Genomic DNA, 23478 nt, shown 5'->3' with positions numbered 1-23478 from the left:
ATACTATCTAAACCAAACCCATTTTTCTTCCTGAATGGAAAAAAAAATCAGGTTCTGAAGAATGAAATTTATGCGTGAGACACTTAGATATAACAAACCCTCCTTCTTGACAAGAAAATGAATACATCTATGGATGACTCAGTATTACCTGAACTTTATCTACCAGCAATCCATTTGCTGTAGAATGATGCTTCTTTTTCCAGAAGAAAAATGTTTAACAAAATTCTTCCCTCTGCCCCCCTTGATTTTCAGCATATAAAAGTCACAGCATTATGTATCTAAGTTCTACTATTACTAGATCTTTGCTATAAGAATAATTTTAATGCTAAAGGATTTTCTTTTGATAAAGAGAGACTATTATTTCAGCACCAGGTAAGGTGCTGAAAACAGGGCACATGTCCCTGGTACGACCAGGTTCCCACTGATTCTAGCAATTTGCAAGACAGGACTGTGATCCTTCTGTGTGTATCCAGGAAATGCAGCAGAGTGGAAATTTAATGGCTCTTTCCTGGTCACAGAAGGTTCTTAATTTTCCAAAGTCTGCAGGCAAAAGAAACACTGACACAATATTGCATATAAGAGGGAACAGACTACAAAGTATATATAAATATTTGTTATGTATTGGACATATTTTCAAACAGCTGTGTGCATCAACAATTTTTTCATGAAATAAAGAATGACTATGCTGACCAATAAACACCTCTGCTTCTTAAAAGTTCTCTTCCTATTTTTTTTTTCAGATTTAAGAAAAATGGAGAAAAATTGAGAAACAGACCAGCTGGTGGGTGGTAGACAAATGAAGAGTATCATCATCTTGTAAAACTAGTGCCTACATTATCTCTGGAGCCTGGCACTCCAGTACTGTAGCCTTTTTGCCATTTTTTTTTTCAAATTCTTCACAAGTGAGCCTCTTAAGAAAAAAACAAACAGCTGTACCCCTTGACAACTTTGACATAAGCTTCCAAAAGCCTGAGTGTGGTAACTCATCACACCCGGGGGTCACTGCCACTCCCAGACCTCTCTCACTTTACAGAAGTGAAGTCACACCCACAGTGGTGTCAGGGGGGCTCAAAGTCAGCAACACGGACTAACCTCTTCAGACTGCCCCAGAGATCCCCATACAGGAAGATTTATGTAATGACAAGAATGCCAATTTAAAAAGGTGTTCCACAGATAAAAGAGTAGCTGTATTCACCTCTTCATAAAGATACAGGATGACCAATTTAACAGGAAAAGCCAGTCACTCCTTTAATTGTAAGGCAGACTAAAAATCAACATCTCTATCAAAACTGAGAACAGTTGAATCCAAAAATCTCAAGCAGTATTTCCTTTCATTAACACAAACCAAGCATAGTCTGCAAGAATATTCATTTATTTCTTTCAAACACATCATTTTTAAGGCACCCTGAAGGTGTCCTTTCATGATTTTATAAAACCTAAAATTATTAAAACCTTTCAAAACACAGACTCACTCAGGAAACTGTGTGTTCTTCTCATAATTCCTACAGTCACTGGTACTGTAATAATAGCCTGTCAAATGCAAAATGACAGCAATTTCATAAATGAAGAATGGGCTTAGAGATATACTATGTTTATGAATTTACTTTGGTTGTCACTCAAATATTATTATTATAAGAAATGATAAAACTGAAGTCAATTGATCCAAAAGGGACTAATTTCACAAATAATATTGCTTGGAACAATACAGACACTAATAATTTTAGTGTCCAGCTTTGCTCTGCATCTCTCTAACCCTCAAGTTACTGAAAAAATTTTAATTACGTGTGAAACATGTCCTGCATTTATTAGTGACTTATGACAAATAAACTTGGATAAAAGAAAGAAAAGACAAAATTGGTAAGAGAAAGTAGAGTATGGACCTTTTAAAAGACTTTTTTTCAAGTAAGCAACTTCAAAAATGGTTCTTTGAGAGAAAGCTTATGAGCAGCACTAAGATGCACAGTTTTCATGTTTTGTACAGCATGTTTTCTTATTAACTTTGATGATTTTTTTGGAAGTTGCTATTTCTATTGAATCATACAAATATATAATGATAACAAACAGGTGGCAATGCATAATTATTATAACCCCAATACTTTTGGAACTTGATTCTGCAAATGTCTGTGAATGTTCTTAACTCAAAAAATGGAAGCAGTCCCTACACTGAAAAAAAGCACAGAACAAGTTCTTCACACACTTCCAAACTGCTTTGTGTACCAATTGTACATGAAATACATGAAAGTATATGAAATTTTTATTTGTCATTAGTAACTAAATTCAGCAAGTTGGTAACCAAATCAAAGCCACCGTATTAACTTGCAGACAATAATGGGGAGCAGTATTTAGCAGGCATGATGGAAGTACCAAGTCATGGGAAAAAGCTGACTGAAGAATAGGACTTTGATTACAGATTCAGTGGATTCTTTGGAAAATGTAGTAGAAGTTGTGCTCTGCTTCATTTCACCAAATTTGATTTCTATGGTAAAATCTAGTTATTACTTGTTTTTCAAGTGCATTTCACATAGAATCACATAGAATTTGGTTCTTTTTCCACAGACTTAATAATTTGGGATGACCTTGAAGGGGTAATCACCATTTTGCCTTTCAGCCAGCCCTTACTTCCACCAATGTACATATTTAAAAACTGCAACACGTACTGCAGTCAAATGCATGTAGTGTATCAGGAATAATTACTCACAAGAGTATACCTTAATTTTATGGCAAAAAATGCCCTAAGTTGATTTTATGTATAGCTTTTCTTATCTGTCTGCATAAATAATCAGTTGGTTATTTAACTGTGTTGGAACCAGGTAATAGCAGCTTTTAGAGATGTTATGCAGAAAAAGAAAGCAAACCAAAACTCCAACAACAAAACCACCCAATCAAACCCCAACAATCAAACAAAACAAAAAACTCCACCACACCTTACTGTCTTCTAGTCTGCTTGAAAAAGGAGAAAATGAGAGAAAATTATTGTAGGACATATACAGTATTCAGTGAGATCACATATTAATCTTATTTATTAGTGTGAAGGTGAGAACTTGCACTCACTTCCAGTGTTACTATTTAATTGTTTTTTCACTTCCAAGCCTTACTGAGTCCCTACAGAATTTTGAAAAGGGCATGGATTTGAAATGAAGAATGTTTCTGCATGACCTGAACAATAGATTCTTAAAAATTATTTAATCCAAAATCAACATTTGGAAGCTATCTTGACTCAGGAGTGACCCACAATAACTGGAAAGCTTAAGATTTTCACAGTTCAAAGCAAAGGCTTTTAATATTTTTGAATTACTTCAACTGCTGAACAAACCCAACACTAATTTCATCCACACATCCATAAAGTTTAAGTGTTTCATTAAATTTAAATTGCTATTCATTGTATAAAGAAATTTTAAGCTAATGAAATGTTTTTTATTACAATGGATCTGCTGTACTGTTAGAAGCCGATCATATTTTCCCACTTAAAAAGTATGAGTTCAAGGGCTTGATAACTTGGCTACTGAAGGAATATGCTCCAGGCTGAATTTTATATAGAAATTTTGCATAGAGAGCTAAGGCTTTTTGTTACACTAGAATTTTTAACTTAAAAACATGCACACAACCCTGGGCAGAAAGTGTTACGAAGTACTGAGGAGACAGCTATTTTCCCACTGTGCTAGTAGAACTCTGCAGGTCTGTCCAGTGACAAGGCTCATTTTGGAGACTCAGTTTTCATCAGTGTTTTTAAAATGTTAAATCTGATAGCATCTTTAACTACTGCACACTTTCAGGGTTTAGGAAATAATAGTTTTTACTGTTCCCCTTTCATCTTAAAATCAGTATTGTTTTATGCTTGACCATGGACCCCTTAGGCAAAAGTTCAAACCATAACCAAGAATGTGAACTGACCAGTGGGTTCAGTAAGAGCATCAAGGTTATTGGACTGAGCTGCTGAGCTGCGTGGGGCAAATTCTAGATGTTTTAAGATGATTTTCTGCATCTGCACAGGAGGTAGTATAATGTTGTATTTTATATGGCCCTTGAAGAATCTCCACCACAAGACACTAAGCACCTTTATCAGGGGAGATCACTCACTGTTACAGATTGTTTCTAATGACTACCTGCATGCTAAAGGTTAATAAGACAAAACCATTCTCTAAGCATAACAGTGTGAATTATAGGAACTACAAAGGCAGGTACATGGGATGAAAAGTCAAGGCACAGAAAAGTCTGGTAATTTTGATGCAGATGAGTTTATCTGGACCAATACCAAAGTTTTAACTTGGGACTCTCCATCTAAATATCGCACACAAATCTCTGACTACAAACACCAGCAAACCAACCTCTTCTACAGATCAAGCTTAAATTTGAGCCACATTAACCTATGAATAGGTAACAGCAACACAATTGCATTTCACAAATATTAATCATGACCTGTAAATGCTTCTTGATCTTATAGGGTTCCTATAAGGCTGCCTTCTGAAACTGTGACAGTGACCTGAGTATGATCTGGGTAAAGGTTGCCAGAGTGACTTGGAAACAGTTCTGGGTAGAAGAAGAGAGCAGTCACAAGATCTTTTGGCAGCTAACACTACTCAACTGCATATTCTGAGAGAAGAAGTCCCTAAAATTAGCACACCTGTGGAAATAAATCTTTGAAGGAAGAGAATAAATCCAAGCTAAAAAGCCTAACTAGGGACTCCAGAACAGCTAATAGTTTGGGACTACAGGCAATTTTACTTTTCATGTGACTTACTCTGCCCACTCCACTAGTTTTCATTACACCTCAGTTTGTTAAAGATTGCCACGGAAACTACCTTGAGTATTACCAAGATAATAAAAAATCTGGTTTCTAAGAATAACAATTAAAGTCTAACACAGCTCACTCAAACACCTCATTCACAGCCAAGGTTTGAATTTATTTTGGCTCATAACCCAACTAGTAATGAAATAAAACCAAGTAATAGTAATAGTGACTATTGACTTGGAGTTCTAAGCTTTTTGGTGTATGATCTTCTCATACCTCCCTCACCTCCCTAGTCTTTGGTTCTGGCTTCCAAACCCATCTGAACCAACCCCACTGAGTTCTTACTCTCACACACTTCCATCCATTCATTTCTGCTCAGTTATCTAACCTGCAAACCCAATCTGCCTGTGCTCCAAAACTATCCCCTGCATCATTCCATAATATTGGGGCACCCAAAGAATTCAGTAAATCAGGAAACATAAGGATGCCATTTGTGCCGATCAAATGCAACAGAAATATGAAAGCATTCACTGTGCCAACAAGTTAGACCATGGAGTATTGTTTTATTGATAACACAATTTATTATTACTTTTATTGAAAGGGTTGAGACAGTACAAAACTTGTGTGGATATACCCTCATTCATGCTTGTAAATAATGAGTGCTGGAAGAGGGGGGAAGAAATGCTTGCCCTTTCTCCTCTATGCATTATCAATTCCAATCTCCAATTAGCTTTCTGCTTTGAACAATGCAGGGATTAGATCCTATTACCAAAGACAGCCATAAAAATACTAAATGATATTAGAAGATCTAAAGTGTTTCTCAGAGAGTATGCCTGAGGGGCTAAAAAATTTTTAGGTCTCCCCGTAACAGAATGAAAAACAAAACAAAAGAAAGGTTGTTGACATTAACACATGTCCTCACAGAGGCTGACTATATAAACAAGAAAATGCTGAAATGATGACAAGTATCATACAAGTTCCTACAACTGGCTAGACAACAGAGGAGACTTCAGAGCTGTCAGACATGCCTGGTAAGTAAATCCTCTGAAGTTGCAGAAACTATTATCTCATTCAGGTATTAGAGTGATTTGTCATACCATCAGTTAGAACAGGCACATAAGCAGATACAATTCTCAAGCTACAAGACTAAACTGCCATCTGAACCAAGGAATCACTGCAAGACTTCATTTTAGAGATAGAAGGATTTTACACACATGCTTTTCCCATCCCTAAAGCAATACAAATGATGTCTGGTTTAGGTCTTCCAACTTTTCAAACAAGACAGGTGCTTTTCTCAAATACGTTATTTCCCTTTTAAAAATACATCTTGCTTAACCAGTAAATTTTCATATTTGCTGACCATTTAATTTTATAGTTTGAGAATAATGCAGGTTTCCCAACTTTTAATGAAAAAATACTGAAGTCAAAATGTTTTCGGAGTTTAACAGTCTTTAGCAAGACACAGACACATGAGACAGAAATGCTGTAAGGTATCCTAGCAAGAAGTTTGATAGGTAAAACCCAAAAGAAGCTGGAAGAGTGATGGGTAGCAGGCTAGTAAACAACTACTGGTAGGCTTAATAGCAGAAAATGTCATAAATCAGAATTGTGAGGGAGGGAGGACATGTGAAAACCAAGAGGAAGCATAAGGTATAAATCAGATAAGATGCAGATAAACTCTACTGAATACTTGTACATGTGAAGTCTAAAGGCTGATGAGACCAGGCAACAAAAACTTGAATCAAAATTAGCAGCAGAAAATCTTGCATGCAAGAAGTTGGAGAAGCATAAGAAGATATCTAATAAAGTCAACATACAAGTGCAACTTAGTATGTAGCAAGTGGAAAATGTGATGTCTATCCAGGATGGTTTCTAATGGGATTGCTAAAATAGCCAGAAATTAAAGGCAATGTGTCGGCAGAAACTACAGGAAGCTGAAGGGCCATTGCCTTCCTCTGTTCTCATCTCTCACAAGGACAACATGCATTCCATTTCACCAGCTAGAATAATCTTTAAAATTTTTAATTCAGACACAAATATAATATGAAAATACAGTGTTGTCAGAAGTGAGAAATAGATTGAAACCTAAATGCCTCAAAGTGAAATTGAAAAATAATTTCAAGTTAAAATGAAATTACACAAATGAAGGTATTTTGACACATGCACTGAAATTTGTACTTATGTTTCAAGCAGCAAATTAGTTTTTTACAAAAAAATGGCAGGGCTACAATATGAGGGCCCCTGACTTTACAATTTTAGTACATGATTCTACTCTGTGAAGAATTACATGCAGTTAAACAAATGCATGAACTGTAGTCATTCAATGCATGGATTGTTACACTTGCTGATTGAATGGGTCATATAAGGATGAATGATTTCAACTCAACCTAATGCAAATTTGATTGTTATATAGTTGGTATTTCCTTACCAGAAGCACAAAACATCAATTTACTAATGTACGTTGCAAGAGCAGTTAGCTTGAATGAAAACCAGCATATTTTAATTGGACTATTTAAAGACTGCTGTGTATAAGAATCCTGTTATGTCATAAATAAACTACTAGCATTTTGTAACAAAACCCCCCAAAATTACAGGTCCTTTAGCAATTTCATTTGCCAGTACAGAAGATTTTTTCCCCTTAACATAAGCAACAGACCTGCAAAACGTTGTTTTCTTCCTGTTCACGTAACATGGCACATTCTATTCCTGCATGAAAATACCAGAATTTGGCCATCCTAAAGCATAAAACTTCAGACAATTCCTAAAGAGAGGACATCAACAGATTGAGGCCTGCTGGAGTTCAAAATCATCTACCATATGTAACTAAGATAATTCTGAAGCTATCCTTTTAAACGGTTAGGAGAAATCTAAAGGGTTACAGCGATTTCAAACAAAACTATTTTGCACATTTCAGTCAAAAAGTAATTGCTTATTTCTAACAAAAAATAAAAAAAAAAGAAAGAAAGAAAAAGAAAATGATTTGTACTATATCCAAATGTTTTTAAGATGTAAATGCACTTGTCATCTTTCATGTAAGCAGGGTGCTAGTGCCCCAAATTAAACAAAAGAAGAAAAGTTAGGGTTGACAAGTATGTCACTGCGTAAGTACAAATTAAATATGCCTTTTGATATTTAATTTTTAACTGTTGAGTACCTTTTCATCAGGCTATTGCCATTAGAAGTTTTTTATAAGATTATTAAATTAGACAAATAACAGATAAAAAGATGTGACAAGTATAAAAAAATCTGATTTAGCAGATCTGACGCACTTAATCTTTTACTGTGATAGAGGCATTTCTTATATTTGAAGTGTTTCAAACAATGATCTCTTAACACACCAAAGAAGAAATTCAGATATAACTTGGCTATATTCGCTTTCTGCCAAGTACAGAATGAATATCTAAAAACCACAATCACCTTTCAGTTGAAAGTGCAAAATCCCAAAAACTTTCAAAGCAATGTGAAATTTTAAATACTACAGTCCCCCCCCCCACACCCCCATATCTGACAAAACAGGTGAAACACAGAAGATACAGATTTAAAAAAAGATTGTTAGAATAGCAGCCGAAAATCTGTATGCTTGTGAAATCTAAGTGAATGCTGCTGAGTGATGCAGCCAGCATCTCAAAAGTAAGTTATGAAGAGATATCACCATTATCTGAATTGTTCAGGAAAAGAAATGAACATCAACCTTTTGTGTGGTAAACAAATCCTCACATACTACAGTCTTACAGAAATTAATACAGTAATTGCGTATGTAAACAAATTAAATATAATCAAACTTGCCATATTATGAAAAGTACTTTGACATTTGCATGCAAAAGCTCATATTAATAATCTAAAAGACTGAATGCCCACATAGTACAACTACCTTTGCTTATATTACAAAAATATTAATGCACAGAAATCTTCTCTATCCCAATTCAGAGCAACCACCTCATCCACTCTCCAAAAGTCAACAGCCTTGCAAAACAAAAAAGATCAATTTTTTAATATCAAATAAACCATGTAAAAATATAAATAAAAAAGCTGCTTAATTTTGTCACACGACTAAGACATAACTTATGCTTTTTAAACTAGAAAGCAAAAATACACAAACCTCCACAATTTACTGCCAAAAAAGAGATGTATGAATAGGAACAAAAAAACCCCCCTGTATGTTAAACTATCAGATTGACCAATATACACAAAAACCAATCTAAACACATACCTGGCGACTGATTAACACTATGTTTCCTATTGTTCCTTTCATCTCTTTTAATTATCTTAATAATGTAGAATAAATTAGAACAATGCTTCAAACAAGACAAAAGAACTAAACTACATTTCACTGCTGCTGCATGTTAAAATTGAAGTCTGTCTTGTAAAGATTCTAAAGTCTACATTGAAATTAAAGTGAAAACTTAAATGAGTTATTTATTAACAATAAATCTAATTAAGTTAATAAAACTGCCTTCTAACACCGGTAGTCACACCTTAGATCAAAATAAAGAGCCAAACAAAATCACTTTGTGTACAAGTTCTGACATTCAGATCTTACATACTGAAAAGTGCATGCATGTTGAAAAAATAAACAGTAAAAGTTTTCGCACGTAGGCTAAATGAAAATTTGCTCCATGCAAACAATTTACCCTTTTTTATATTTAAAACTAACAAAAAGCATATGTATAAGGAAATATCTGATAATCATAGGACAACTGCCTAAATGAGAAAGGCATAAGCTTCTTCCACACTGACAGAAACAGGGTACCACACTTGAATAGTACATATTTTTCAAAGCTTGCTCAAAAGGTAGGCCTCTTAATTTTATTCTAAATTCTTCAGAACTGTTCATTTAATACAGTTATTCTCACTCTTGTATTTTCCTATGAATTTTATGATGCAAGAAATTGTCCCCAGTACTTACAGCCAGATGTCTGCAGAGCTGCCAATGATAAATAGTGTCAAGGTTTTTGGATAACACTTTTCTGAATGTTCTATAACTTACAAGATTTTAGCTAGTCAAATTAACCATGAATGTTCAAACTGACAGGATTCAAAGAAGCTGTTTTAAAGATAAAGGCAGAAACACTTAAGTGAATTACTTACATGACACAGAAAACTCTGTGGATAGAAACCTACCTGCACCTTTTTTCCCCACCCAGATTATGCTTCACTCACTTCTCAAATTCTTTAACAGCTCAGGATAGATTTTTGCCTGTATCAGTTCCACTTGATATAAAAAACATTTGTACTTCCAAATCAGCTGTCATTTTATGAAGCAAGTCAAGTGGGAAAAAATATTATTTAAAGATGGAATTATGAAGTATTGCATTTGTGTAGTTTTTCTTTGTGCATAACTTTTACTGATATGGAAAAGAAACCAAACAAAAAAACAGACTGGAAAACAGAAAATTGTCTTACTGCATTGGTCTACATGGCTCAACAACAATATTGGCAATAAATACATGAAATTTCTGTACAAGGAATTTATGTGGATTTGATTCCTTTTGCTGATGATGTCAACCTTGACTTTTGAAGCCTTGATTCTCAAAAAGAAACAACATTGATAAAACTGTCAAGGCAGAACATTTAGGCTATTGCTGTGCTACCAAGTGGTATTTCATATATATAGCATTGCCTGTAGTGCTACTCCAAGTATACAGTAATTCATACGTAACTTCTGTAAGCTGTGCAAAGAAAGTAAGCAGCAATATTAATAGGCTGTTATCCCTAGAGTATGAAAGTGCAAGATTGAGGGGATTTCTTTAATTACACAGCAGTGTCTGGTAAACTCGCTTGCCTAGTGAGTATCAGATTTCTCTGTCCTTTTATTTGCACTTCTAGCCTGTCTCTTGTTTGAATAATCCCATGCAATCCATTTATATTTCTAAATAAAAATGGATTAATTAAATTAAATTTAATTTCTAAATCCTACCCTGATTTATGTTTTTAACTTGCTCATTCAGTCCCAGCTTCCCACCTTGCTCCACCTCCATTCCTTACTTGATGCCAGTCTTCATCACAAGCTTTTTGTTCCAGTCTCTCCCTCTCTTGCCAGTTACATTATTTCCTTTCTCAGCATTAGCATCCTTCTCCTGAATAATTCCATCTACCCAAAACCATTACTTCCAATAGTCTAGATAGGTGGCTTCTGCACCTTTCTTGTTTGGAAACAGCTGTAGTCTTGAAGTTCTGGACAGGACAGAAAATTCACCACCAGAAAATTCTTAATCTTATTCCTAACCAAATCATGAGTGTTTTCATATGCACATTTTCAAAAATGTTCTTTGCAAAAGATGTATCATGGTATCAATATGCCCCAAATTCTGGTCAGATTTTCAGTGGCCAGATGGGATGCTTGAAAGTTTCAGACTGAACCAGGGCAGTTATTTGCATTTTACCATATCTTTTAAATATGGGCAAGTTGATGTTTCGACCTCCTCTTTCCCTTCAGAAAAAGAACTGTTCTTGTCAAAATTCACCTTTTTATTATCATCATTAGTACTATTTGAAAGCTAATGCAGAAACATCACACAGAAAAAAACTGAATGCCAAACTCTAACGTTCTGGCAATCATACAGTTTTATACACACACACAGCACTGCACATCACTGACAGCACCACTCAGGAACTCAACAGGCCCAAATAGCAGGTTTGCCCTGCCATTAATTTTTTTTGCCTGTTTTTTAAAATTAAGGCTATGAAAGTCAAGATCCAAACCAGGCAAATGAAAGAAATCAAATATTTACATTTTGCAGACATAAAGATAACAAAACAGATAATAACTTCCAATATACAATGTTTCTTAAAAAATCAGTATGTCACTCTTTAACAAATCCTTGAGCAAACGGTGTTTGACTCAAATTAAACCCACTCTCAGTCATATGTATGCTATTTCAGTTTAATAAAGTAGGTATTTTTCAATGCTGTTGGAGATTAAGTGTAACATAGAGCTTTGTTTGTTTTGGGTTTTTCTAAGAGGAAAATAAAAAAGATAGCATGTCTACTCCAGTATTAACTGCATTGCTTAGATTATGTATTGAGTAGATTTTCTGAATTAAAATCTTCGTGTACAATTTAAAAGCTGCTTGTGAACTGCAGTTTATTGAAAAAAAATCAATTATATGGCTCTTGGATGATCTTTTTTTTGATTGAATACTGGAAGAAGTTTGATTCTCATTTACTCCACAAAGAAGCTTTTATCATCTAATCTTTTTCAAAAATTAAGCTCTACTACCTTCATGAAGAGGTAGGTGACTTATTAATCACTTACTAATTTTATCTTCAGAGCACCAAATATTTCCAGGGTCATTGAATCATTGCTGTAATCAAGCAAACCAAAGGTCCTCAAAGCTACTCTTTGTCTGGGTTTTGGCTGGGATAGAGTCAATCTTCTTCCTAGTGTCTTGTATAGTACTGTATTTAGCATGAGAATAATGTTGATAACACATCCACGATTCAGGTGCTGCTGGGCAATGCTTACACTAAATCCAGTTTCTCATGCTGCCCTGCCAACGAGTGGGTGGGGATCCATGAGAATCTGAGAAGAGACTGCTGGGCAGCTTTCCCTGACTGGCCAAAGGATATTCCATACCATATGATGTCATGCTCAGGATATAAACTAGGGGGAAAGCTGCCTGGTGATGGGCTGGGCATTGGTCACTTAGTGGTGAGTGACTGTTTTTCATTTGCATCACTTGTTTTTCTTTCTTCTTCCCTGTGGTTTATTTGCCACTTTGGCATTTTCCTTTTCATTAAAATTTATTATTATTATTTTGTTTCAATTATTAAACTGTCCTTACCTCAACACATATTTTTTTTTTTACTTTTACCCTTCTGATTTTTCCTCATCACACCAGGGCAGGAGAGGAGTGACAGACTGGCTGTGTGATGCTTAGTTGCTGGTTGATGTTAAATCATAATACTTTTACACCAGTAGTCAACTGAGTACATTTGGAGAGGTTAATTAATCAGAAAGGTAATTAATCATCAGGGTGGAAAAGCACAGAAGTGTCTATATGTTCTTTTTTAATATGTCTAACTTGGGGTTTAACAAAAAAAATCCAGACAACTTTTCTACTATTTTGAATTGGCCAACACTATCATATGTAATCCTGAAGAGGTATCTCCAATATTCACTGTCTTCATTTTAATTTTTGCCACAAATTTACAGAGAATGTTAAACTAATAATGAACTGGACAACAGGAAGGCTAAGGCCCACCTGTATCAGAAATGTAATACTCCCTTTAAACAAAGAAAAGACTATAGAATAATCCTAAAGGCAATGTGAGCCTAGTAAGCAGATGCCAATGCACTAGAGATCAAGAAATGAGCACATAAAAAGCTGACACAATATCTTTGTCTTGGTTAGCTTGTGGGAATCCAAATGTGCCAAGTGAAAACATACTTCAAATATGATGACAAGTTATGTATTGTTCAGACACGCTTTTGAACATGCAAGATGAGTATCTAAGTTATTTCCACAGTATGTTGTATCACAGTGTATATTCTGAGCACAAAAGTAGTAACAAGAGATAGAAGAGACACTTTTGTCTAAAGTAATAAACTCTAAAATCCTTTTGCTTTTGAGCAAACAAGCACCTGCAGCTCTTGATTCACAGATTACCAGTGTGCCTCTTGTAACTGCCTCTATACCCAATTTTTAAGTACCACAGAATTTTTACTAACAACTCTCTGAAAAAAATCAAAACACGAATGTACAAATTGATTAGGACAAGATCACCTTCCAAATGCCATGTACTATGTCATTGCAACTAATTTCTACTTGGCATTAACCAGACATTCATGTCGTGAGGAATTTAAATGTATCCATTTTACACAGGACAAATTACATGTTCAAAGGACCTATTTGTGCACAATATTCACTACTGCAAAAAGAAAAAAGGCAGATTCATTTATATATTATGCTCCCTCAAAACAGAGGATATTAAAGCATCTAAATAATGACTAACATCTCAGTCATTTAAAACACCTTATACCTGCCCTGCGATGGTTTAACATTCTTTGCTGAACTACTGTTATAATATGCATTTTCTCATAATTTTACCTTTTGAGAACTGTAATTACATCTATTATCAAAGTAGTCAGATTCTATTGGAAAATATCCCAAACTACCTCAATGAATTTCATAAGAAAATAGCAAAGATGGCTTTTATAATTCTTTCTATTATATATAAGCAATGAAGCAAAATAATCACAAAAAACAAGTATTAAAGAGATTATCAATAATGAAAGCAGCTTTAATCATTTGGGGGTATTTGAAAAATGATTTAGGAATTAAGTAAAGTCTGTGAGAAAGAACTCATAATGAGAACATGTCAAAAGTTAAAAACACAGACTAGAAAAAAGTTTTTAATTGTACAGTATATTTTAGCTCCTATCAATCACTGTTAAAATCATTTGAGTTTAATAAGCAGATATTTACCTGTTGGAACGAGACAATCTTTCCAATCAAAATATCCTGCATAAATGCCAGGTTCTAATGACCCAACTATTGGATCTGCCTTGAATTCAATGTACATTTCAAAGAGTCTTTGATCCAGCTCTTTCAAGGATTCCATACTAACCTAAAAAATTAAACAAAAAAAGAAAAGAGAAAGAACATAGTAAATAGTCATTAACGAAAAGAATTTAATCACATACCCCTAAAAAATTCCTCATGTCGTCTTTAATTTCAGCAAAAAGCAGTGATTACTGACACATTTCAATTCGTAATTACATACATAAAAACTTAAGAACTTCCATATTATGTGTCCATCCTACCCAGTATAATTTTTTTTCCTGATTGTATTCAGCAATAGAATTTTTTGTGAAAAATACAAGGAATGCCTAAGCAGGCAGATCATTCAGTAGCTGCCTACTGGCATGATTTTTTTTTTTCCTGCACATCAGGAGGTCTTTATCTTGCAAAGTAAACAACTGCATTTTGTGAATGCTTTAAAATACACCCAGAAAAATTTCCATCTTTAAACATGAAGATTTTTGTGTAATACTTAAGATTTATCAATTTTAATTTTACAATTTTTCACTATATTTAAAAAAATACATTATTTATTTAGAAGTCTCTGTCTTCTGAAACTGAACCTATGAACTTCCCCTCTCTATTTCAACAAATCTCTGTACAACAGAAGCAGAAGCTAAAGCTCATTAACACCTGCAGCAATCTTCTCTTTAACAGCTCTCCATGCATTTTTTTGTAATTCACACAACTTATCTACACTGAAAGCTAAGGGAACATGGACAGTTTGTTCACTGTATCTGCACAACTTTAAATTATATACAAGGCTTTTTATTAAACATAGGCACCCCCTGTAATTACAGCTTCTACAAGGATTCTATAACACAATGAGTATCACAAAATTTTGAAGTAGAACACCAGTATCTAAACATAGTAATGGATGCTAAATGCAAATAAAATTAAATTAAGATCAAAATCTCACATGATTTCTGCTGAAATGTATTTACCTTTATAAACACAAAAAATGAAGCTTATAACTAGTGTTCATTTTCTTCAACAATTAGGGGAAAAAAGGCACACATACATGTATATATGAATAATAATTTCCAGAAGTAAAGGGGTTTAAAAATGAGGTCTGCTTTAAAAATAGGTCTTTAGATCAGACTAGGAATTCAGCAAAAGAAAAGACTCCTTATCATTCCTTTCTAAGGATTTAACACTGCAAACTGTAGAATAAGGGTTGAACCTTATTCACTAGAGGGATGTCTCTAGATTGTGCTCTACTGTTATGCCTACATTGTTAAATGAAGAGAAAAAGCAACTGCAATATTTGAGTCAGGAACAGAAGCAGAGAAGCTTTCAGGAGATCACAAGTGTATGTGAAAACAGTTGTTGTTGAGGTCAAAGCTGATGTTAGGAAAGTTGGGATGTTGAAGGTGGTGCTCAGAAACAAGAAACACCACAACTTTCCTGCTTTTCTAGGTGATGGATCTTTGATTCATCACAAGAGGATCTCTATCCCAAAGGAAAGCTTTCTATAAGGCATAAGAAGATCAAGGCTATTTTCTTCCTCTTTTCCTTCTACATGACTGTCTATTTTAAAAACTATGAACACGTTTTAAAAAGTACAGAAATCTCGCTCTTTTTTTCTCTTACGCAGGTTTCAAGACATTTTTCACTTCAATGTCTTATGATTAGGGAGAATAACAACCCTTAGACCATTCCCATTTAGCTTTGAACTAGTAGGAAAAGTAAGTGTGAGTGCAAAGTCCCTGCATCCACTCAAAGAATCTGTGAAACAACTGCTTCAATGTTCCTCAGCAAAGTGTTTTAGAATTAAGTAATTCCACCTTCCACTTTTGCAGTCATTCAGTACAGAAGACCATCTGCACATTCAATACAGGTTTTTTTTTTTGTTTCAGACAAGGTCTTTTAAACTTGTTTCAAGTTCAACACAAATTAAGATAGTGGTAACCTGGTTTTTCAACTGGTGGAAAGATTACAAGAAAGAATGAACAATCCAAAAGTAATTTTGAGCCCAGGATTGGGGAAAGGAAGCAGAGAAGTCCTTAACATCCACTGTGTATACCCATTTTCCTGATCCTCAAGTGGGCTGAATGCTTATAAAAATATACAATTCTCACACTGTTATATTTCTGCTATGAACATCCCTGTGACTAGAGTTTTCAATTCTTAAAGCCATTTTGAGCCTCTATCTTTTGACATTATCTAATTATCAGAACTGTGGAAACTGTGGAAAAAATTTTATTCAGAAGCTTAATCAATAAGCTGGATGAATTTTATGGAATATATCTCTTTTTTTGCTTCTTAATTGACAAAACTGATAGTAAGTTGAATTAAAGAATCTCCACAGAGAAGAATGAGTCATGAATACGTGCCAAGGTAGCATGTGCTAAAAGCCAAGTGTAATGTTCGTCTGCTTTACATAATTTTGTATTTGTCACACTAAGAAAAAAATTGAAATAACCATATAGAATGTAAGGAAATGTTCTTTGTTACCGTTTATAATTTCTGTACTTCGAAATATTAGATAATAATGATTTCCCTACTAACAAAGGCAACTTTAAAAAAACCAACCTAGTGTAAGAACAGATAGTTTTTACTAAAACACACTACCAACTTCACTTTAAAATTAAATTTCTAAAGCTGACAGAATTGAAAAGTATAATGTAGCTTCAGACTTTTAAAAAAATCTTTAAAAAAAATTGCCAGTTCTTTATTACAACTTTTTAATCTAATACTTAAATAAATTTAAAACATCCACAAGTTTAGGTGACAGACCAAAAAACTGAAACAATCAACCCACTGCTCTAAACATCAGTGAGTTTCCATCCTCATTTAAAATTAATAAAGTGCTCAAAAACTGCTGTCTTATGATGACTAATTATCCTAATCTGCCCAGCTGGCGTTACCCATTGATGTGTCCCATACATGCAGTATTGCACAAGTCAGAGTTTTCAAAGGGTTAATGCACATTGGAAATCAATGTATCACTTCAACATCTGAATTTGGTAATTTATAAAAGTACCAAACTTTTAGTGGCAATACTTTGATGTGGCTGTGCAAGGCAGGGTGTTGAACTCATACATAACAGATGTCTTAGCTGCTTCTAACTGCACTGGGCTCAACTCTCAGTAGCAAAAAATGTCAATATCCAGAGTAATTTTCTATATTGTACTAACCATATAAATCATAGCAATCCCCTTCAAATACTATTCAAAACTACTTAGGCTGTAGAAATTCAAGCAACATTCAGGCATACTGGGACTAAGGATGTACTACATAGTTGAGCAATCAGCTTGAGTGAAATACTGTACTCTGTACTGGAAAAGATAACATTTTACTTCCAACCAACAAATATTTCTGTAAATAAACTAGCTTTATGGTCCTAAGGATTAAGTCACAACATTTCTCATAAGAAGTGATTAATCTTTACAAAAAGGCAGGAAAATGAGACAGCTACTGCCACCCACTTTGACATTTTCGTTCTTTGAAAAAGAAAAAACAACAAAACATCCCCCAAAACACAACAAAAAAACCATGAACTAGTTTATGAACAAGAGCTATCAGTAATGCAGATTTCCAGATGAAATAATTTATCAAGTATATTCCTGAGATAACAATCTTTTACTCTCTGCATTGAGAGAACACAGTGACATCAGCTTTACAGCGTTACTAAGAAATCTGATAAGCTCTGCCATTGAATACACAAGTCCTGAACAAGAGCTCACATTTTCTATACCAGCTACTTAAGCCCTGTATGAACACAAAGAACCATATCCTTGTTGTTGTTGTGTCCACCTAATGCTTGGAGTCCCACCCATTTGTGGAAGGCTCACGCAGGAGTCATTTTGGATATTTGGACACTTGCACCTACTTTTCACAGAAAATAAACCAAATAACAATCTTCAAGCAATGATGCTTCATTCCAGTGCTCTTACTTACTTGAGTTATTTTATCAACACCTTGGAAGCCGTGTTTCTCAAAATGTTCAGCTATATTTAGGAAGGTATGACGTTCCAGGTAACGGCAATTACTGAGTGCAATTAAAAGTCTCTGCTCCTAAAAATTAAGAGAAGAAAAGAGCATAACAGTTGAAAAAAGAAGTATCAGCACTGTAACACTGTAAATTTATATAGAGTATTTTACTGACTCTCTGTGCATAATAAACATTCTCATAAATGAATTAAAGTTTATTCTGTTGATAAACTACTATGAACTTAATGAATATCAGGTATGATGATTGAACATGATGCTTCTTATAGGATCCAGAGCATTCATTGGAATAGTTGTGACTAATACAGAACTGTGGTTAAGAATTCTTTACAAAAATTAGGTTTGGACAGCTTTCCAGGAAGCTGTTTCTGGATTTTACTTTGTTTCAAGAAATATACTAAGAATTATGACCATCATAAAATCAACTGAAGATCATCTTCACTTTTCCATGAAGCTGGCTAACACAAGGGAAGCAGATACTGAACAAATGTATTCACCAACTCTAAAATACAAGAAGGCTCTGAACTACATTATATAATTTCAGCAGTTTGAGTAAATACTAACTGGTTATAACTTATGTCTGTACTTCAATGACTTTTTTAATTACAAGGGAGAAAAATAACATTCTGGAGTTGAGATACCACAACTGGCTTTCCTTGATCTTGATATAATAAGATATAGTTTCCAAACGAAGAACCAAAAAAGACAGAACTACTATTTAAGTAGATTGGGTCTTCCCTCTTCTCCTCTCCTTTTTATTTCAAACTATTTTTCTACCTCAGTTGAAAGTTAAAAATTAACTGAGAATATATTTTGAAAACAAAACTATCTGACAGTAAAGTTGCCATAACAGCACTGATCTGATTAAAAATGGTACTGGTTTTCAGACCCAGAACTCCTGTCAGTTTTGTATTTCAGTAATACTATGAGTAGGACTGAGAGTTGCCTTCTACTTTATGTTATAATCAGGCAGTACGCAGACTATTCGAAAAATGAGAATTTAAAAAATACAGTGACCAATCTTACTCCAATCACTCACTTTCTCTGTTCTCATTCAAGAAAGACAACACAAAATATCTTATAATTTACATAAGGAAATTATACCATGGAACCATGGAAGCCAGACATTGCTTGAAATCATGATTTGTTTTTTTTTTTTAAGTGTTTGCACCTCTGACAAAAAGGAAGAAGCCCCAGCCAGAAGTCAACAATTATTATCAAATCTATGTCTTGCAATAATAAAATGAAAGAAATAACTAGTTTTATAGTCTACAATTCAGAAACTTGCCCCAATCTGGCCATCTGTGATTCTTTATTGTAGCAGAAAAGCTTATTGCTCCTGTTAATTAGGCAAAGCCGGGCTTCTGACAATATTTAAAACCTGTACTAAGTAATACTAATTTCACAAGAGGTTCTCAGTAGGTTTCTTGCAGGTAAACTACAAGACATTTTTTCATCCGCTGCTTAAGTGGAAGAAAGTACATTAACTGAAGTGTCAAGAATATTAGAAATGTTTTTCCAACTTCCTAAAAACCCAAAATCAAACAAGCCAAACAAACAACCAGCATTTAAACCAGCATTTATTTTAAGTAAATTTTCTGGCAGAAACTGTATTACTGAATATCTGTATCTTTGTGGGTTTTAAAAAGTAACTAATAATCAGACTGATTCTAATCTGAAACAAGGTCATAAATCAAGTCAAATCCTCAGCTGACTTAACACCAGTGCTATTTTCACTGATTTCTGTGATGCCATTTTAGTTTCTGAGGACCTGCTTTCAAAAACCACTTTCATGAGTTAACATGGTACACTAAGATACCATAAAAATCAGTGCTTACAACAAGAGAAATGCCTACAGAATACAGAAAATTGTTCTCTATGAAAAAAGAAAACAAAATAAACATTATTTGCAATATTGCAACAACAAAAAAGAGACACATTCTTTGAGAAGCATTTTCACATCAGCTTTTAGATATACAAGTCAAACTTACTGAAGAAAGACTCGATTCTTCATGAATGCTTCCAAACAAATCTGGAGACGAAACATCAACTGAAAGACTAGGAATATTGTTTGAAAAGTAAGTATATAGAGAAGTATAGTGCTTTTGGTTATTTGATACATGGTGGATTCAAATCAACAGCAATTAAATGCAATCCTGTTTCAAACCCCCCTTAGAGACAACAAAGAAGGGCAGAGGATGTTTCACCGTGACTGGATGTTGCATAGTGACAAGTACAACTGATTCCATGTAAAGTCATGTCAAAACCAACACATCTGCTTCAACAGCACACAACTGAATAAAATGGTGTAAGCAATGTAATAGTAAATACCTTGTATGATCTTTATTACATGATGCCACATAACATGTTGACATAAAAAGTACCTGCTATTATTTCAAAGCATCACTATTCCCAGGCAAAAGTATTCACAAGAAATATGAAATACAGAAGGGATAAAATCACACCCCCTCTGAAATGTAAGACTTGCACACACAATTGGAGAATATTACACATAAATCTTATTTTTTTACTTACTGTGATGTATCTATGTCACCATCAGGTTTGGTGCTCAATTGTTCCAAACAATCTATAAAGCCCTAGGAAATAATAAAGCATCTAAATGTTTAAGTTATTTTTTTTTAAGATCTAAATAAGGATCTAAATTTTCTGCCAGAACTAAAAAAGTTTTCAAATTCACTTTTACTACACTCAATAAAAGCAATCAACACCTTATTTTGTCTTAAACCCTACATAAAAGCTGTTTAGTTATAACTTTTGAATGTGTATTTTCTGTTTTGCATGCATCATAGTTTACTTGTAGGAAAACACAGTAATTTTTAATCCTGATAAATAATTTTCATGATGCAAGTGTAAAATTATGCAGTGATAATCTGATGAATAGCATGGTTAACAGTTTTTGTGTGCTCAATCTGAACAGTGGATCCCAAGTAAAAATAGCAGAAGCCTCACTATAATCCTTTTGTTATTTTGGCTCATGATTTCTTGTTCAGGGAGACTATTAAAATGGTTCAAAACCCCAAGGAATGCTATTACCTAATTTCAAATCAATTAAAAAAAATCAGACTTTGTTACAAAGAACACTGTTTTCTGCTAGAAAAATTAAAAGACAGATCCTCAGCTGATGAAAATCAGCACTTCTCCGCTCACTGCAGTATATAGATGTTAGATGGCATCCACTCAAGAACTATCAATTGTCAGTAAAATCTTGAACAATCACATTCAGTAAAATACTTGAATATGTCACTTACTCTCTGAGGAATTGCCATCACTGGATTGAGCTAGTAAGCTCAACTGCTTTTAAAGTCAAACATTTCTCCGTATCCCAGAGTGTACCAGAAGAATAACACAGTCACCAACTTAAGCTACCTTTGGAAGGTGGGTAAAGTACAACACATACTTTTTTGATTGTCACTTGTGTTGACAATTTCGTATTTCAAAGTGCTCAAGTTACCTGCATGATCCCAATGCTTAGCTGGCACACATCCTCCTGTGTTTTCTGCTGCTGAAAAACCTGAGGATGCAAGCATATTATTTCAGTATTCAAAGGAATAACTTCACATGGCCTTATTCTCACGGAAGGCCTGAGTAAGTTATCTCTAAAGAGATGACACAATTAAAGGAATGGCTGCTAGGACACCATTTTCTTACGGATCAATTTCATTTTATCTTCATACTAAAAATGGGAGAAACAATACAAGTCCCAGTAAACAGTTTGACAAGCATGAGGAGGTAACATTGTAAAAGGAAGGAAGTTCTAGTACATGTGGTATGTGTCATTGTTGGCTAATGGAATTGCAGAAAAAGCTGCCAGGGTATTTCAAGGTCTTTGTGTCCTAAAAAGAAGGATTCATCATGCAGGTTTGCAGAATTCACTGCAGACTCTTTTGAATATTGTTCATTAAGAAAATAGACAAGATAGTCAGAAAGATGTAATTTAATGTAAATGAGGAGAGAGAAACAATATCTATACATAGGGCCCAAGGGAGTTTGGAAAAGTGTTAAACTCCTGTAGAACACTGAAACCTGAAAGAAAACATCAATGTTTCAATCAATCAGGGCCTCAGGGTACTGAGTAGATGGGCACAAAAAATTGAATTTGAGTTCTTCAGGAATTTGGATCTAACACCAAATGAAGAGCAACTTCTAGGACTGGTCTCTCCCTTTTTTATTTTAGATGTAATGTCTACTGCTATCTGAAAATTACATGAGTAGCAATTTTTTTCCAGAAGAACAGTTTTAAGGATTTAAATACAGGTTCCATCCACTCCATAAACACAAATTACCCTTAACAAATCAAGCACAAACAGAAGTCTAAAAGCTAGCACAAGTGAAAAGGTATACAAGGAAAAAAATTAAAAGCAAAGTTATATCCTTGGATCATTCTCTGAATATCATTTTCATAAAGATTTCTATTTGGTTTAAGAAGAAGAACAAAAATGAAAATATAATCAAAACTTACACTGGCTTCTCCAGGTTTGCAGTCCAACACAGTTTTAAGAGATTGCAAGGAATGAATAATGCACTGTTCAAACTGGGATGGCTGAAAGTCAAACAAGTTGTTAGCTGTAAATAAGCACATTAAATATATACTACCCAAATATATAAAAACTTAAAGTGTACAGTAAGCTCTTTATTTCCAAATTATCCCAAATAAGGGGTAGGAGGGGGAAAAAAAAAAAAAAATCACACTTCATGTATTACCAGAGGAGCCTTTCATAGTGATGCGCTTTTGTATGCAAGTTATCTACAGAATTATTATCATAGATCAATGTACATTCTTTTATCTGAATGACAGATTTTTGTACCAAACAGCCTCATATGAGTTGGCACTCCCTCCTCCACTCCTTGATCCAAGCTGGGATAGAATTTCACCTGGGATGTCCAATATTTCTGCATTTCTGTATTTCAGCAAAAGGTTTCTAAGAAAATCAGGCTGAAGCTTGTTTTAAATTGAACAAAAGATGGTTTGAGGGGCTGTTGGTACCTTCAGGTTTCCAAACCTGAAATATGAGTGTGTCTGGATAACACATATCAATCTCGTCCTGAAGGGGCAAACAAATCCACAGCAGTCATTAGTCACTTTTTCCTTATGTTTCTCTCTTCCCTGATAAGTCACACTATATTTTTTTGATGCATCTATCTGGTGGTATTGGGCAGGAGCCTGTTGTGCATGGCAACATCAAACAGTCACTGCTACAGAAGAGAGAGACATCATCTTACTGGATTTGGGTCAAAGAAGCGGACAAACAA

The 23478-nt window shown here is 34.4% G+C and overlaps 1 protein-coding gene across 2 annotated transcripts in view; it reads right to left on the bottom strand.

Moving 5' to 3' along the window:
* EXOC2 (exocyst complex component 2) overlaps positions 1-23478 on the bottom strand; it is a 125301-nt gene that overhangs the window by 21826 nt on the left and 79997 nt on the right. For both annotated transcript variants that reach the window (XM_086900208.1, XM_023919773.2), the window contains 6 exons: positions 22688-22768; positions 21680-21739; positions 20743-20804; positions 20199-20265; positions 18157-18273; positions 14158-14299 (listed from right to left, as the gene is read on the bottom strand). In XM_086900208.1, the coding sequence (XP_086756334.1) occupies positions 14158-14299; positions 18157-18273; positions 20199-20265; positions 20743-20804; positions 21680-21739; positions 22688-22768 (529 nt within the window). The remainder of the gene's footprint in view (positions 1-14157; positions 14300-18156; positions 18274-20198; positions 20266-20742; positions 20805-21679; positions 21740-22687; positions 22769-23478) is intronic.

Source organism: Cyanistes caeruleus, chromosome 1, assembly GCF_971803275.1.
Source record: "Cyanistes caeruleus chromosome 1, bCyaCae1.hap1.1, whole genome shotgun sequence".
NCBI classification, from domain to species: domain Eukaryota; kingdom Metazoa; phylum Chordata; class Aves; order Passeriformes; family Paridae; genus Cyanistes; species Cyanistes caeruleus.
This window is presented reverse-complemented; position numbering and strand designations above follow the sequence as displayed.